Raw genomic sequence first — 18,148 nt, 5'->3', positions numbered from 1 at the left:
ACACCTTATTTTATGGTAATGCATTGGGAATAATTCTGCCAGTTGTGCCTTCTTCTGGCACTCTGGCTTGGAATTCGTAAGGGGAGTAGTATGGACCAGAAAGAAGCATGGTGCTGGCAGTGCATATATCGATTTTAACGCCCAGATGATTGTTTGAATTTAAGTTTCTAGCTATATGCACAAATGGTGCATGAAACAAATTCCCAAATATAGCAGCACCACTTCCCTCCACATTTTGTTAGACAACCTAATTTGATCCATGGTAGCATTTCAAGCAGAATTTTAGATGCAAAATAGGGAGACTCTGAAGGTAAAGTCTGTGTGAATATGTGTACATTCTTATTTTCTGTCAAATTGTTGGCATCAATAGAAATGAGGCAGGCAAATAACTACATTGAAAGGATGGTGGTTGATTCATGTGCATTTTGTGTAGTGGCTCATTTGGCCCAGAGAAGGAGAAGGAATGGGGAAATGATTAAGTACAGGAGGCAGAAAGTGGCTGCATGTAGACAAAGAAGTGCTTGATAACATAAATATGTTGTCCAAGAGCCAGTATTTTTGTTTAGTTCAGATCTAACTATTCATAAGTTATGAGTTCAGCATGCACAAGAAACAAAGTCTGTGGCTGCCTAGTGTTTTAAGTACTCTACTTAGCTTCTCTAATTTTGGGGGCTGCATATCTTAATATGATCTAGATAATCTACAAAGGCAGGCAGGCAGGAAGCCACAAGGGCAATTCCTGACCCTGACTAACATTAAACCATCTGCTCACTTGGGACAGGGAGGCTGCATGGGGAAATTTGTAAGAAATAAATCTACAATCAGTCTTCTCCTTCCCTTCCTTCCCTAACCCCCTTCCCCCAAACGTGTGTGTGTGTGTGTGTGTGTGTGTGTGTGTGTGTGAGAGAGAGAGAGAGAGAGAGAGAGATTTCAATCACCAGTACTAGTTCCAAAGTGGGTTTCTTTATGAGACTGAGTGATTCAACAACTAGCCCAGCCTCATTTAATGCTCACTCACCTAGTAAACTTCTAACTTGGACGAATACGTTTTTGTGCTACATGAGCACCCATTTTTTTCTTAGGGCTTGTCCAGAGAACAGATTTTTTTGGATGGATGTTAGATGCAACACATTCATTATGCTTGACACCTGTAAACCACCCAAGACCTGTGCTAATCCCTTTGCTTGTTCAAACCGCATTTGAGGATTAACGCCATGGTTTAACAGGGATTCCTACAAATATCTGAGCCACTTTGTATCCTTTTTCTGGTTCTGGTTCCTGTTCTAGGTTTATGTGAAATAGTGCAGCAAGTCATGCATGAAGATGGTGCCTTTCTGTCTATATACCATATTTTTCGCTCTATAAGACGCACCAGACCACCAGACGCACCTAGTTTTTGGAGGAGGAAAACAAGAAAAAAAATATTCTGAATCCCAGAAGCCAGAACAGCAAGAGGGATCGCTGCGCAGCGAAAGCAGTGATCCCTCTTGCTGTTCTGGCTTCTGGGATAGCTGCGCAGCCTGCATTTGCTCCATAAGATGCACACACATTTCCCCTTACTTTTTAGGAGGGAAAAAGTGAGTCTTAGAGAGCAAAAAATATGGTAATCTAGAATAGTGTTAATGAAATATTAGTGCTATTTTTCTAAGCATCATTGCTTATTATAAAGAACAAGTCATAGTGAAATTACTCAGAACCATAACTCAGAATTTAGCTTATATAAACACAAGTGAAGAGAACATGTGCTCAAGTCATGGCCTTCCACTTTATTGAGGAACAAATGCATAGTTGTTACTCAGCTGTTGAGGAGATCAGCTCACTCATCTGCTGCAAAGAAATGGCATATTCCTAGCATTTAGACTGCAATGTGTATGTCCGCTGAGAATATAGGGTGATTTTACCAGCAAGTCTGGCCATGGAGGATTAAAATGTTATATATTCGGAAGTGTATTGAGCAGCTTGGGGGAGCCCATGACCAGCACCCCCTGCACATTTTTGACATTTATTTATTTTAAAAGAATGTTTTATAATTTTACAAAAATGATGGGAGGAAAACACAAGGTTCAGAAAAGGGCAACCAAAATGATCATGGGAATGGAGCGATACCCTGTGAAGAAAGGTTGCAGTGCTTGGGACGAGAGAAAAGGCAAGTAAGAGGTGACGCGATAGAAGTTTATAAAATTATACATGGCATGGAGAAATGGATAGAGAAACATTTTTCTCCCTCTCTGGAGGCAGCCATGCTTCCGAATGCCTGTTGCCGGAAGCCACAGGAAAGCAGGGTGCTCTTGGGTTCAGATCCTGTTTGCAATTGGTTGCCTACTGTGAGAACATTGGCTGGATTCAGGAGGCTCTTCTTATGTTCTTAAGCATACTGCTTAATTGTAACAAACAACAAGGCAGATAGATAAAGACAAGACAGAACTTTGATCTTGCAGACATTTTAATGTCGCGTAATGAAATCAATCAAGCAGATAAACTGAAGATAATCTTTGCTCATCATGTGTTTTGTTTATGCATTTGAAAAATGAAGTGATGAAAGTGATACCTTCATTAGAAAATGGCAGAAATTAGTCACGTTTAGTCTGAATATACTGGAATCAAAAATCAGTACTTTCCTGTAGTAGTATCTTAACTGATTCCCTTTTATGTTCTTTCTGGACATATGAAGCCGCCTTATACCAAGTCAAACCATGTATTCATTGGACTGGTGTTGTCTACTCTGTTACCCTTTTCAATACATATTTCAATGTGTTTGTGTGTGTATGATATAAATACATTGGAACAGATCTCAAGAGGTTTGTTGAAAGAGGACAACAGAGATAGCACCTGTCTAACATTGAGTGGACAGGAATCCCAGCAAGTTACATGATTTAACTGACAGTGGCTCTCCGAAATCTCAAGCTGTCTATCATTATCTGCTATGTGGCCATTGAATTGGAAATGCTGGGGACTTGGAACCATCTCCATGCAAAGGATGTGCTCTGCCACTGAGCTAAGACCTTTCTCCTTCAGCCTCCCATTCTTTGCAATGCTTTTTAATTCATTTATTATGCTCATTTAGCTAGTGCTCTTAGAAAAATCAATTTAGTGCCTAAAAGTCATGCAGATACATTTAATACTGTTCCTTATTAAAATTCTCAGAAAAATAATAATCCTGTTCCTTGCTAAAATCCTCAGAAAAATAGGAACATTTTCAGATAAATGTCATTAAAAAAAAAGACTCAAAAGAGATATTTCAACCTTGATGAAATTAAGTTCAATGTATATCACACCTTGGTGGTTCAATTATCTGTGATACCAGTGTTTACTTCATGAAGCAATTATTAAACCCTTTTAAAAAAGGCAATACATGAAAAATGCCAGTAGCATTTTGGTTACAATATTAAAGGAAGCTAGATGAAAGTGAACATATATATATCCATGTCAGACTTCCTACCATTTTGCACGCTCATATTGATTTCTTTTGACATGGTCTTCATTTATTGAGTACTATTTTTTTTTTTAAACTCCCCTGTCCATAACTGTACATGCTGTGAGCAATTGTAAAAGGAAGCCAAGGTATATTAAACCTGCCTGAAGTCAAAATGTAATCTAACACCTGTAGTCTGTAATTTGTCATCACTTCATAGACAGTTTTTTTGGGGTGTGTATGTGTGGTTTTTTTTTTTTTAATAACAGTTTGAATTTTCCTCAGCTTGTAACCTTAGGATACTCTGCAGTCCAAGAAAAGTGATGGAACTAAATCACAGTATTTAATGGAGTTTTATTGCATCAAGGTGCTAAATCACGGCTCCAAACAAACTCAAAGAAAATACTTCTGTTGGAGCTTTGTAATGTAGTGCTGCCCTGTTTAGCTAAAGGACACAAATACCTTTCACAGCAAAATAAAATAAAGTCTTAACCACTGCTTTGAAAGGAAAAACAAGCACAGGTGCAAATTGTAACTTCTGCTACAGTTTCTCATGTAGACATTCCTAGCAGCTAGTAAAGGTTCTTGGCAGAAAATTCTATCTAATTAACACTCTTGCCAACAGGACGCCCAGACTAAGATTGTGTTGAAAGGTGCCGTTTATTTACCCAAGCTTTGTTGTTATTGTTGTGCTCTTCTCTATATAAATTGGAGGCTGTAGAATGGTATGATACAGTTCTCTATGGGTACATTTATTGCATCTGCAAACATCTGTTTCAAAAATGTAAATACACAGTGCACCCTTCAGCATAAACATACACTTCCAAAGTGCAGCATTTAAAATGAGGTTCTAGAGATTTAATACACTCTACGTCTGAGACACCTGAATGAGACATTGAAAAGTAGTGAATATATGAACAGTTGATGGGTATTTGACATTGGGAGATGTCATTTTGTCCAGTGCTTTTTAAAGAAACTCAGTGGTTTTAAACCAGTGACAGCTTTAGGCTGAATATTTTCTGCTGTAAGCAAAGTTACTAGTATTGTACATTTCAGTAGTCAAAAAATGGAAGCAAGTTTGGCTTGTCATGAATTTCACATGCATTTGGAATCAGCTTACAAACTCTGTGAAGCTGTCCTAGTTCACTGTAGCCACATCTGTCTCTCCTACCAGATAATTCTCTCCTCTGCACATTATTTTATTTACTGTTGTTTCTGTTATTTTGTTTTCCTCTGTACAGTGGTACCTCGGGTTACATACGCTTCAGATTACATCCCTTTCAGGTTAATAACGGACCACCAGAATGAATTAAGTACTTAACCCAAAGTACCACTGTAAAGGCCTCCCAGAGCAACTAACAACAAAGTTAAAGCAACTGAACAATCCAAACAAGTACAAACAGTATTGTTAATCAGTAACCAAAAGTCTCACAGTTAAAAAGTGAAAAGATTTAAAGATCTGAAACCCACCAGATTTGAAAATTTGAAATTTGAGGAACCACCACTAAAAGGCATCACCATCTAACTCACCTTTGCTCAGCTCAGCTAGTAGAGCAGGAAACTCAAAATCTCAGGGTGCTGTGTTTGAGCCCCGTGTTAGGCAAATGATCCCTGCATTACAGGCAGTTGGACTGCCATCTTTACATTTCTATGATTCTGTGATTCAGAGAAGGGCTTCCAAGGATCTGAGGGTGATCTTAGTACTTAGCAGATTCATGTGGAGAAGGCACACAAATTCTAAGCTGCTTAGGACTTTAAGGGATGAAAGCACTTGGAAATGAACTGGGAGCCAGTGCAATTGTGTTCACACTGGCAAGATAATGTTCCGTTTGACTGGTTCCAGTCAATAATTATGCCATATATTTTAAACCAACTAAAGTTTCCAAGTAGCCACATACAATGTGTTGCAGCAGACTTAAACAAAATGTTTGCCAGAGCGTACATAACCGGGACGCGGGTGGTGCTGTGGGTTAAACCACAGAGCCTTGGACTTGACGATCAGAAGGTCGGCAGTTTGAATCCCCGCGATGGGGTGAGCTCCCGTTGCTCGGTCCCTGCTCCTGCCCACCTAGCAATTCGAAAGCACGTCAAAGTGCAAGGAGATAAATAGGTACCACTCCGGCGGGAAGGTAAACGGCGTTTCCGTGTGCTGCTCTGGTTCGCCAGAAGCAGCTTAGTCATGCTGGCCACGTGACCCGGAAGCTGTATGCCAGCTCCCTCAGCCAATAAAGCGATATGAGCGCCGCAACCCCAGAGTCGGTCACGACTGGACCTAATGGTCAGGGGTCCCTTTACCTTTACATAACATTATCATAAATCCCTTACAGTTTCCACACAATGACTGTTATGCCATAGAAATAAAAAGGATTATAAAACATTTCTGTAAAACAGTGAAAGGAATGGAAGGATTGTTCTTATGTCGCATAAGAAGGGTCATTATCCTCCCTCCCTGAAATGTGCTGGGTTTCTCTTCCCTACCCACTAGGAAAGAGCAAGGCAGAACCACAGTTTCTGCTGCTTCAGGTGAAACGCCACTGTTGGCAAATGAATGGTTCACACTTGTCACCCTTCTTGGCTGCAGCTGTTAAAACCAAGGGTGGCCCATGCATGAGGGAAGGTGAAGCCATTTGCCTCAGGCAACTGAGCTGCTTTCCACCCTCCCTATGTTTTGATTATTGATGTAAACCTCTATAATGAATTTTGTATAGTTAAGTTTTTACCTCTGTCTTCAGTACATTGTATTTTATTTTATTGCTATGGCTAGTGGCTGATGCAAAAAGATACTTCTGATTCTCCCTGCCCCTGCCGTGTTGCTGCCAGCCCCATTGGGGCTTCCCATACCACGGACACAGTGCTGTTGCCCTTGGTGCTGCACCCTTACTGCTGCTGCTGTGTTGTGACAGCAGTGCGGGTGCAGGCAAGGGTACAGTTGTAGTGATTGGGCTGGCAGCAGCACGGGAAGAGGCCTAGATCTGGGGTGGGGGGTGGGGAGCAGTAGCAGGCCGGGCCATTTTATATACAGTGCCAGAGTCAAACGTCTCAGGCCATCCCTGATTCAGACTCATTACAAGAATTCCACAAATTGTTAAATCATGGGGGCCACTTCACATGAGACTCTTTCCCTATATCCTGTTTCATGCCCAACACACACACACACACACACACACACACACACACACACACGGGGGCTCTTACATGTTAGTAAAAAACAGGACTTTATTGAGGCAGACAAAACGTTCAGGAGTCACGATTCAGGAGTTCAGGAATCCTGCAAGACATTCAGAACTGGATGGAAGCAACAAAGTTCTCCAAATAGTTACCATGCCCTGTCTACCAGTTTAAAGGGAAGGTGTGATGTACTCATTCACAAGACCTGCTTGCTCTGTGAGAATGATGGAGTTGCAAATGTGTGCTCCTCTGGGATGGGTCTGCTCCTATCTGTGGAAATGGAGCCTGGCTCTATAAATTTCTGGATTTCAGTAATTTAAGCCTATTGATTTCTATGAGTTTACTCTGAGTTTTGCTAATGTTGGCTTTCACTCTGTGAATAGCTGAATATAGCACCCAGGGCCAAATCCACTGGGGGCAGGGAGCCACCGATTGGTTCTTCTTCATCTAGTGTGACTTAAACCCTTTTAATTGATCTTCATGGAGTTTCCAGTTCCTGCAGCATTTCCCACTATTCCTTATATAATTATTTGCTTTTAGTTCTATGAGGACTTTTTTTTGAAAGCTCAGTGGTCTTCATCTTCCTCCATCCATATCTTTTAATGCAGAAATGTAGCAGAGGCTTTTACCATCAAAGAGTGATGAGAAAAGGTTTCACCGTTCCACATATCAGGCAGCTTTTAAAGACACTTGGACAGTATAATTAAAACAAAAACAAAAATACCAGCCTTACACCAAAAACTCTCGCTTGGCTACTGCAAGCAGTGGAAAATCCATAGTGGAAGGCACACTGATGTTCAGAGAAGCTGGTCCATTATTAACTGATATTCTGACTGAGGAGGCTTTGATCAGTTTTCTAGCAACTCCAGAGTTCTCTGGAATACAGTTTGAAACCTCTGCCGTAGCTTATTACAAGTAATACAGATCATTCCCTTAATGATATACTACATTATATATTTTCCTAAACTTAATCATTCCATATCATACTTCCTTCCCTGCAGGCGTGTACTATTATTTTTTACACATGGTTCCCAGCTGGATTTCATTGTGGCCTTCAAAACATATTGCAATGTTGTGTGATTTAATAGGAGTCACTTATCTTTTCAAAGTCAACTTTCATCATATTAGATATCTGTATGTTTTCTATCTGAATAGACTAATACCTCAGAAAAGTGAAAATGTAATACCTATGAAAAGTAGTTTCCCCCATCAAAAAAACAAAAGTCTTGTGCTTTAGCTTTCTTATACAAATGTAGATCCCTTTTCAACATTAAAGTGAATATGCATTAGAGAAAGCAGAAACATTTGAGACCTGTGGCTAGGGAACAAAACATGTTTCAGTTCTGATTTGCAAGGAGATGGGAACTGATTTGGGGAAGAAATAGGAAGTCAGTTCCAGATGGCCAAAATTGAAGTGAAGACTTGCTTGTGCTAATGGCGAAGTGAAGGGAGGAGTGAAAGCAGAGAACTGAATCAAATTTGTGCTATGATCCTGAGCACAGTTACTTGGAAGTTAAGACATTTGACTTATTTCTTAGGAACAATGTTTATGACAAGAGACTCTTCACAGAACTCTGCCATTTTCAGTTAAGATGTTGCTTCTACAAAGTGCATGAGATGGCTTATTTGTTAACTGACATTAAGCCACAGTACCCTGACTTGGACATCCCAAGGATCTTTGTCTTAATGGAAGCTGGTGAGCATGAGAAGATTGCCTAGTTCTGAGGCTCATGGTTATGGAGACTGGAGTACTTGTCTGACTTGGGTGTAATCTTCTTATATGCAGTTGGATTAGGGCCTGTACCAATTGGCCACCTGTTCTTCAGATAAAGTTAACAAAGAACTAGGTGCATTTTCCTGTTTAAAATGTTTTACACTCTCTAGTCGCAACACTGAATATGGTGCCATATAAAAGCGGAATGAACACCCTCTTCAACAAACCAGTACAGTGGTACCTTGGGTTAAGTACAGACTCCGCTAACCCAGAAATAGTACCTCGGGTTAAGAACTTTGCTTCAGGATGAGAACAGAAATTGTGCTCCGGCGGTGCAGCAGCAGCAGGAGGCCCCATTAACTAAAGTGGTGCTTCAGGTTAAGAACGGACCTCCGGAACAAATTAAGTACTTAACCCAAGGTACCACTGTATGTCGTTTTGAAGCCAATTTCATCGCAAATTAAACATTTTAATGTCTTAGGTGTATTGTTTTACATATCCCAGGTATTTAATACTTGTCAGGTTGGCTTGAATCTGGTTTTCTTAGTTCCACTTAACTGAAATTAAACAGATAGCCTTTCTTCTCTTCTGTGATGTACAGTGGTCGCTGTAGTTCTTTCAACCCCTCTGACAAAGGCTGCGTCAAGAAGCTTTGTACATGCGCCTTTTTAAAGTGCCTGTGCTTTCAGGATGGTTTCTCACATGAAATTTCCCCTCCTGAGCGTTAAATGCAAGACCAGAGATTTATCTGGCTGTGAGTACATGAGCCAACGGAGCTATCACTCAAGAGAACACACAAGACAGATATCAGTAGAGCTTTGCCTATTGACAACTGCAGAGGAGCTGCAACTCTGTTGATAGGGATCCATTGTATGATTGCATTCTTTCCCCTCTAGTACATATAGCCAGCCATGGGGTTACTAAACCAACATGGTAGAGAACCAATGCCAGCTCCTCTTCCTCATGCAAATAGACTCCAGACCTAATTTACACTGGATGCTGCTCTCTGTTGGGTTGGTGGGAGTGGGGTTCATACTGCTCCTTTTCTTGCTGTGTTGCAGTACCCCTAGGGATAAATGTACAAGCATTAAGATTATACTAAAAAACTAGTCTCAAAGCAAAGCAAAAACAAAAGAAATACTGAAAAGAATCATCTTGTGGAGGCCTGGAACAATGCTCCTTTTGATAAGAGAAAGAAGTTGATATTTCTCATTTGGACTAGTTGCTCTCGCATTGTGTTGTTGTTTTTCCTGAGCCAATTTATTTATAGCAAATAATTGCAGCATTCCTTTCTGCAGCATGGCTGGAGTATGTTTGTTTAAGACACGCAGATCACCAGAGCAAACGTTGGCCTTCAAGATGAGCAATTCAGGACCTACCGTGTAGCTGCTTAATGAAGTTAGGGAATTGAATGGCTGGACTTCTCACTTCGATGGCAGCATGCTGCTTTGGACCACACATCCATGTCATCATTGAAAAGTTATGCAGCAAGAGTGCCAGTAACATTTATTTCAACTCATTACATTTTCTAGGCCCCACAAGTTTTTTTAATGCTTAGGACGTAAGCCACCTTCCATCATAACAGGAGAAGAAATATATTTCTTGAATCTTCCAAGGCTGATAATTGAGGATAAGACTTTCACTTTACCCATAGTTTCTCGTGGTTCATGCACACGCGTGCACTCTGCCTTACAAATGGTTCCATGTTTCTCCTCTTTAACAGTTCTGGTCTTCTCAGATCTAAAATTGAGAATAAAAAAAAAAAGCTGAAGCACAGATTTTGGGTAGTGTTATATTTTTTCTATGTCTTTGGTTTTAAATTATTGACAAGCTGGTTTGTATTTTATATATTTGAATAAATGTAATAATCATAATTAGTAACGTATTAATTCTATTACATTTGGTGTCATGGCAGACTTACTTTAAACAGGTATGCTTTTTTCAATTTTCAGGTGCTTCATAGACAGCAATCCCAACCAGCAAAGGAAAACTCACCTCCGAGAGAAGAGGCCCCACCTCCACCTGCAGAGGACACGTGTACCAAAAAAACAAGATCTCGTACTAAAATTTCTTTAGAGGCTTTGGGCATCCTTCAAAGTTTCATCCATGATGTTGGCCTCTATCCGGATCAGGAGGCCATCCACACTTTATCTGCCCAGTTGGATCTGCCTAAACACACCATCATCAAATTCTTCCAGAACCAGCGTTACCATGTGAAGCATCATGGGAAGCTAAAAGAGCACATGGGCACCGTGGTAGATGTGGCAGAATACAAAGACGAGGAGCTACTGACTGAGTCAGAGGAGAATGACAGTGAGGAGGGCTCTGAGGAAATGTACAAAGTGGAAACCGAAGAAGAGAATCCTGAAAAAAACAAGGCAACTGCTTCAGAAACTGACCAGAGATAATGTGAAAACATCACAGGAAAAGCAATACATTGATCCAATTTTTTATTTTATTTTTGGCTTCTTCTTTTTAAAAAGTTTTTTTTTTAAAAGTGCGCATAAAGTTGGGTTTCCCCCCCAGTGCGCATAGAGTATGTGCAAACCGAACTATTATTTTGCATAGCCCAATCAGACATTCCCTTGTAAAAGGCACTTGAGTCTTACACTTTTATGTTTGACTGAGACAATGTTAATTGTAATTCACGTATGATTACATCAGCGTTAACCTTGCACTTATGAAAGGACCTTCTAGCAAGTTACAGGAAGAAATAGACCTATGAAATCAATGAAGGAAATGATAACGGCATATATATATATATATATATATATATATATATATATATATATCCCCACGTATATGAAATTTGCATGGGACATAACAATCTGAAAGTATAGACTGTGAAATGAGCTCGTTAAAATATGAGTCTTGTTTATGTATAAAAAAAACCACTTCACAATGAGTTGCTTTGGCTTTTAGATAAACTGCTGCCTGCTCTCAGGGTGTGGTTACTATTTTGAAATACCTATTTATTTTCTATGTTTATCCCTGTTATATATTTTTTAAATTCTTATTATGGCTTCCACTTTGGCAGCTTGATGGGGAATTTTTGAGGTATGCATTTAAAAAACCTAGAGCAGCACTGCCAAAAAAAATTAAAGTGAAGGAGAGGGAGAGAGAAAATGGGGGACAAAATCAGGGCACCTTAACAAATGAAATCCCAAACCAAGTAGTAACTTTAAAAAAACTTTAGTATATGATGCACATTTGAAGTCACAGAGCATGTTTTGTTCTTTATCATTTCTGTAGCAACCAGGTGGATTTTCATGGACTTTTTAGTGGGGGGGGGGAAATCAGTGCACAGTAGACTTTGTCTACTAAAGCAGTCTTCATGAAAAGTTGCTTTTATGAGATTTAATGTGTGGAATTTTACATTGAGCCACATTTTATAGTGGTGTTATGTGTTTTGGAGGCGCAAACCATCTACACTGTTGCTGTGCAACTTCTGTCAATTTCAGTGGGGCTTGTGCAGCTGTAGTTCTTGTTCCTTTGCTCCTCTAGTGTTTGTCTGATATTAATGTTTGGAAATTTACTCATTATGTATGCTCAAATTGCTTTTTGACAAAGCTTTCACAAATGAAATCGTAAGACTATATCACATCGATCACTCTGGGCAAGTCTGACTGGTTCTTAAATCAGTTCTCTGATGGTTCTCTGGTGCTGAATTTCCTTCTGTATCTCCTTTATTCCCTTTATACATCTAGAGTCTTAAAGCTCATTATCTCAACGAGACTAAACACTTTCAGCAAACACTCTTCCAAGGTATGGGCTTCATGAGGTGCATGGCAGACTTGGTGGGAACACATTTTCTGAACTTGCTGCAGTAAGAGTAAATCAAGCAATTTCCGTGTAGTCACTTAACTTGTCATAAACTGAAACCTTTTCCCAGTGACCTAGCATAGCAATTCCATTACATAAAGCAGAACTAATGCTGACTGACTCTTCAATAGTACAAGCATTAAAGCTGCAATTTACTATAGTTTCCAACAGATTTTTGAAGTCGTGGTTTGGTAGTGACACCGGCAGTGTTGCTGTTGCCATTTGGACTCTTAAACCCATTGGTAGGCTTCCTTTTGACATGTGCTTTGTAACTCTTAACAAAGACCTCATGCGATATCACTTGGAAAGCTATTTTATGTTTCTTGCACAGACATTGTAATATATAACTGTTAATACTATTTATATATTTGAAAGGTATAAAAGGCAGGCATTAAAAGAATTCTCTGTATAGGTAGTTACCAAGAACGTAACAACATACAGGGAGAAGACATGTTGCAATACAAGCTAATTCTAGCTACTCAGTAACCTCCAGAGTTTTTAAAGGGACTTTTCCAAAATCAATATTTGACACCCACAACGTATCTGTATCCATTTCATATATCATTGAAAAACAATGTTGGCTTGCTAACTTAAACTTTTCCTCCTTTATTTCTGTAGTATGCTGCAGCTTTAATCAGAAATTCAGTAGGCGCTGCTTTATGTTCTCTTTCGAGTTACTCTTTTTAAACTGTTATCAGAAACTCTTGCTGAAATCACTACGTATATGTAATACTGGTCAATCTCTCATAAGGTTATTCATCTCTTTGATGGCATCAGCATTGGTTTCTTTTTAAAAACACTTCAACCTAAACAAATAAATAGTAGGTATTTTCTCCCCAGTGCTGAGTCTTGCCTTCCTGCCCCCAACACTGCCAATTTTTGCAGTGGTTCTTCTAAGTGAATCTGTGGGCATTTTCGCCTGTGGTCTTGCCAGATCTTTGCGAATTACAATGCATATATGTCTATTTATTCAATATTCATCATATAATATCTATTTGGAAAAAGAATTTTTTTTTTCTCGTAGTGCCTCTTAACAAAGCACAATTTTCCGCCTTTTTTGTGAAATAAGAGAAAAGAAAAAAAAAGTGTTATTGCGGTATCAACAATGTGAATGAGGATTAACATATTGTAAATGTTCTTTTCCCATGTAAATCAACTTGATCTTTGTTATCACTAAGTGATAATTAAATTTTAACTTATGTGCATTGTTAGTCTGTTAGAATTTTTTGGTTGTTGAAATAAAACACATTCAGTAAATGACATACCCATTCGCAATGTCATTCTTTGGGGCCCCTCCGTTTCCCTTCCCCTCTCCCTGAATTGATATGAAACATAAATCCCTTTCTTGTATTAGAAATGCGATCCAGGCAAGTACAGTTTTACCCTGCCTGTGTTATCTTGCAAGCTGCTTTTCAAGTTTCACATGTTTAAAAAACGGGTTTGAATTTGCAGAGGTGGGCTGGGGGGGAGTATGCGTTCCTCTGGACGTTCAGAGGCTAGATCCTTTAGGTTAGCTTAACGACTCAAAGTCGAACTCAATAGAGATAAACAGCTTATACAGATGGGAATGTTTTGTTGGGCTTAAATGGTAAATATTTTATTCCCTACCTGAAATGCATGCAATGCAAATGGATATATATGCTCAGACAAACATGGGTGAAGGTGGAAAGTAAATTTAGCTATCTCTTAGCAAATCAGATTGCAGAAAATGCAAAATTTCTGTTTATAGTTTACAACACACATTCCCCGGACATAAAAAAACCCCCATTTCCAGCAGAAATATCTCACTGAAATATACCCTCTATGGAATGGTAGAAAGAATCAGGTAACTATAATTTGGAGAGAAGGTTCCTTTTGCCTCAAAGTCTTAAACACAGACTACTTTTTTAGTTTGAGTCCAGTCCTTGGAAGACAAATTATTAATACTCTCAGCCTAGCTGATGTGGTCCAAAGGAAAGCAGCCCACATTCAGGGAAGTTTTTAATGTGTGACATTTTAGTGTATTTTGGTCTTTGTTGGAAGCCGCACAGAGTGGCTAGGGAAACCCAGCCAGGTGGGTGGGGTACAAATAATAAATTATTATTATTATTATTATTATTATTATTATTAGTCGGGTACCATCTTGGCTGCAGGAGTGGCCGAAAGGAGACATACAAGGCACTATCCAACCATCTTAAAGATTTATGTAGCCTTTTCTTCTACCAAAGATATCCTGCAAGGCAGCAGAAGTTTAGGGTGAGAGTTTTCCTTCTCCTAGATTGGCCACCTTCCCAGGTTGACGAGCCCCATCTGCCCTTCACTTCCCTCTACAGAACATGCAGAAAACTCCCTCTTGACCATTGGATCCACTATTGGTCTCACCTGCTCAATCCCCCAGAGTCTGTCCAGGATGTTTAGGGAGAAGCCATGACAGTTATACTCTTATATTACTGCTCTACATGAATAGCGTAGATGGGGGTCTTGCTGTCTGGGCAGGTCCTGACATCATCAAATATCCTAATATCCATAAAGGCAGTTCCTTGTATTCCACTTCTCTGTTGCACAAAGGCTTCCAGGGCTAAGATTACAGTCATTCATTTATTTGAAAAAACACATTTCTGAACTGCTTTTCCTCCATCTGGATTCTGGGGCGATATGCAATAGGCATGAATAAAATTAAACATGCCGCAAACACAGTAAAATATAAATAAAAAATAATGATAAATACAGTGAAAGGCAATAACAACAACCATCTTAGAACTGGCTAATAGAAGTCTTTTCTGTTCATTCTTGCCTTCTATTACTCCTGCAAGAAAATCCAAGCCTTCCCCCACCCTTCCTCACTGAGTTAATACCCTCCAACGTTTCTCTGATGAAAATAGGGATGTCCTATTCAATAACAAGATCACTAATTTTATTATTTATACCCCACCCATCTGACCGGGTTGCCCCAGCCACTCTGGGCAGCTTCCAACATATATAAAAGCATAATAAAATATTAAACATTTTAAAACTTCCCTATGCAGGGCTGCCTTCAGATGTCTTCTAAAGATTGTATAGTTACAGTACTTGCCTACTTGGCTTGAGGCTTGCATAACTCCATAACCTCCAACATTTCTCCCATGAAAATAGGGCTGTCTTAAGGTCCTGTGGGTTAAACCACAGAGCCTAGGACTTGCTGATCAGAAGGTCGGCGGTTCAAATCCCCGCAACGGAATGAGCTCCCATTACTGGGTCCCTGCTCCTCCCAACCTAGCAGTTTGAAAGCACATCAAAGTGCAAACAGATAAATAGGTACCGCTGTGGCGGGAAGGTAAACGGCGTTTCCGTGCGCTGCTCTGGTTCGCCAGAAGTGGCTTAGTCATGCTGGTCACATGACCCAGAAGCTCCCTCGGCCAATAAAGCGAGATGAGCGCTGCAACCCCAGAGTTGGTCACGACTGGACCTAATGGTCAGGGGTCCCTTTACCTTTAAGGAAAAGTGGGATATTCTGGGGTCAAATCAGAAACTGGGATGGCTTTTGTAAATCCAGGACTGTCCCTGGAAAATAGGGACACTCGGCGGGTCTATGAGTTCCTTAACAGGGGCAAGAGTTGACCTGTCACAAAAGCATTTTCCCTTAGGGTTGAACTGACATTTCCCTCCTCCCACATGGGGATTCAGCCCCAAATGGCTGATGATGCACATCTTTGCTGCATCAGAACAGGCAAATTTGAATTTAAAATGAAGCTCCCAAGGCTTCTTTATGTTTTGCTTGTCTCAGGCTTATGTCTGTCTGTCATCTCATTACATGGATACAGGTTCTTCGGTAATCCACTTGACACAGCTCAAATTTGATTGACGTTTGCCCTCCCCCAGATGCTGTTGGACTCCAACTCCCATCAGTCCCAGTCAGCATAGCCCAATGCTCAGGGATGATGGGAGTTGGAGTCCATCCACATCTGAAGGGCCACAGGTTCCCCACCCTGGTTCTAAGGAACCTTTTAGTAGTGCAACAAAGGTCTGTATAGTTAAAGCTATGGTTTTCCCAGTAGTGAGAAGTGAGAGCTGGACCATAAAGAAGGCTGATCGCCGAAGAATGGATGCTTCTGAATTATGGTGCTGGAGGAGACTCTTGAGAGTCCCATGGACTGCCAGAAGATCAAACCTATCCATTCTTAAGGAAATCAGTCCTGAGTGCTCACTGGAAGGACAGATCCTGAAGCTGAGGCTCCAATACTTGGGCCACCTCATGAGAAGAGAAGACTCCCTGGAAAAGACCCTGATGTTGGGAAAGATGGAGGGCACAAGGAGAAGGGGACGACAGAGGACAAGATGGTTGGACAGTGTCCTCGAAGCTACAAACATGAGTCTGACGAAACTGCAGGAAGCAGTGGAAGACAGGAAGGCCTGGCGTGCTCTGGTCCATGGGGTCACGAAGAGTCGGACACAACTAAACAACTAAACAACAACAATGGGGTTTCAAGGAGTTCTTCCCTTTTGCAAAACAGGAATGTCAACACATCAACATCTCAGTTTGAGGAAGAACCAAGAACTGCACTTAGTTTAGAATAAATACAGTGCTTTTTTCTGCGGGTACGCAGGGGTACGCATACCCCTAAATATTTTGTTAATCTAATGGGAGAAGAAACTTTTTTAAAAAAGTAGTTTCTTCTCTAGCATGGTGAATCATCAGTTCCATTGCTACCCTGGAAGGTGGCCTCATTTGAATTATAAAATGGTGATTTTCTTGAGTCAAAATGAGAGTACCCATAAACATTTTTTAAAGAAAAAAAGCACTGAATAAATACATAAGAAAAGAGGTGGTGGGAGTATGATCACCACAGTTTTCTGGTACCACAGAGTTTTAACGGGCCAGGAAAGATCTGCCAAGCCATTGACACTGAACCTCTTTATAAATTTCAAGCAATCCAGAGGAATAGCTCCTTTGAATTTATTGCATTTCAGATTTCACTGAAGAGGAGCAGGTTTGTACAGGAAAGCGCTCTGGGGGGAAAAAAACATATGGCTACTTCTTACAAATCTTCAAAAAATGATAATTTGGTAGCTACTATGGCAGAAATATTTTTATTAATCATGCTTCTATTTCACCATACTTTACCTGCTGCTGTTGTGTCTTGTCAAACATATTTAAGTCTCGGAGACATATGTATTTCCATTTTAAATTGAACGTGAGTGGAAAAAATAAACAGAGAACTGTTTTGTTAATTATGGTCGTGAACATACTGTCTTTTTTTTTTTTTTTACCTACAATTCATTATTAGTTTTGTGCTACTTTTGCAAACATGAAGAGGAAGAGACTGAAACTCTCTGGCTTGATCAGGTTGGGATATCTGACACAGACTTGTTAAATGCTGAAATTTTATTGCGTTTCAAAGTGGCTTTAAAAATAATAACAACCATCTTACAAAAAAGCTCCCATCTCCGTTTAGAATAGCGCACAACAATGTTGGCAATGTAGTTTAATTCAAAACAAAGGAAAAGACCCAAGTCTGTTATAACACAAGTCAAGAAAGAAACAGGTGATAGAATTTTAGGAGAAGGCAGGAGTTTTCAAAGCTTGTTGATGCAGCTGTGCAGCGCACCCCGGGCTTCGGTCAGATATCCGCAAGCCTTTGGAGCCCCGGCTCAGAAGGCTTGCGGTTAGCAGCAAGCTCCGGGAGCGAAGGCAAGGTTGCGCGCAACCTCGCCCCCGCTCCTGGACCCGTTCTCGGGGCTGGGGTCAGTGGAAGCTCGGGCTTCCCCCACCCCAGCCCCGCGGCTAAAAAGGAACCAAGACAGCGAGCGGGATCCATCCCGCTTGCTATCTTGGCTTCTGCCAAAGCCACGTGCAGCCTCTCCCGGCTGGAGAGGTTGTGCGTGGCTAAAGAGGAAGCCAAGACAGCTAGCGGGATGGATCCCGCTGGCTGTCTTGGCTTCTTTGCTCTTTGGGCTGGGGGGGGGGGATAATTTTTTTTCTTTATCCCCCCCCCAAAAAAAACCCTAGGTGCGCCCTATGGTCCGGTGCACCCTATAGAGCGAAAAACACGGTAACTTTAACATAATAAAGAAAG

General features: G+C 40.5%; 1 protein-coding gene across 1 annotated transcript in view; it reads left to right on the top strand.

Moving 5' to 3' along the window:
- The window catches only part of SATB2 (SATB homeobox 2), a 118,431-nt gene extending 107,348 nt beyond the window's left edge, over positions 1-11,083 (top strand). Inside the window, exon 11 of the mRNA XM_083628900.1 lies at positions 10,247-11,083. Within this exon, the coding sequence (XP_083485026.1) occupies positions 10,247-10,702 (456 nt within the window). The 3' untranslated portion in view covers positions 10,703-11,083. The remainder of the gene's footprint in view (positions 1-10,246) is intronic.
- The last annotated feature ends 7,065 nt before the right edge of the window (positions 11,084-18,148 follow it).

This window comes from Podarcis filfolensis, assembly GCF_964270895.1.
Source record: "Podarcis filfolensis genome assembly, chromosome: 1".
NCBI lineage: Eukaryota > Metazoa > Chordata > Lepidosauria > Squamata > Lacertidae > Podarcis > Podarcis filfolensis.
This window is presented reverse-complemented; position numbering and strand designations above follow the sequence as displayed.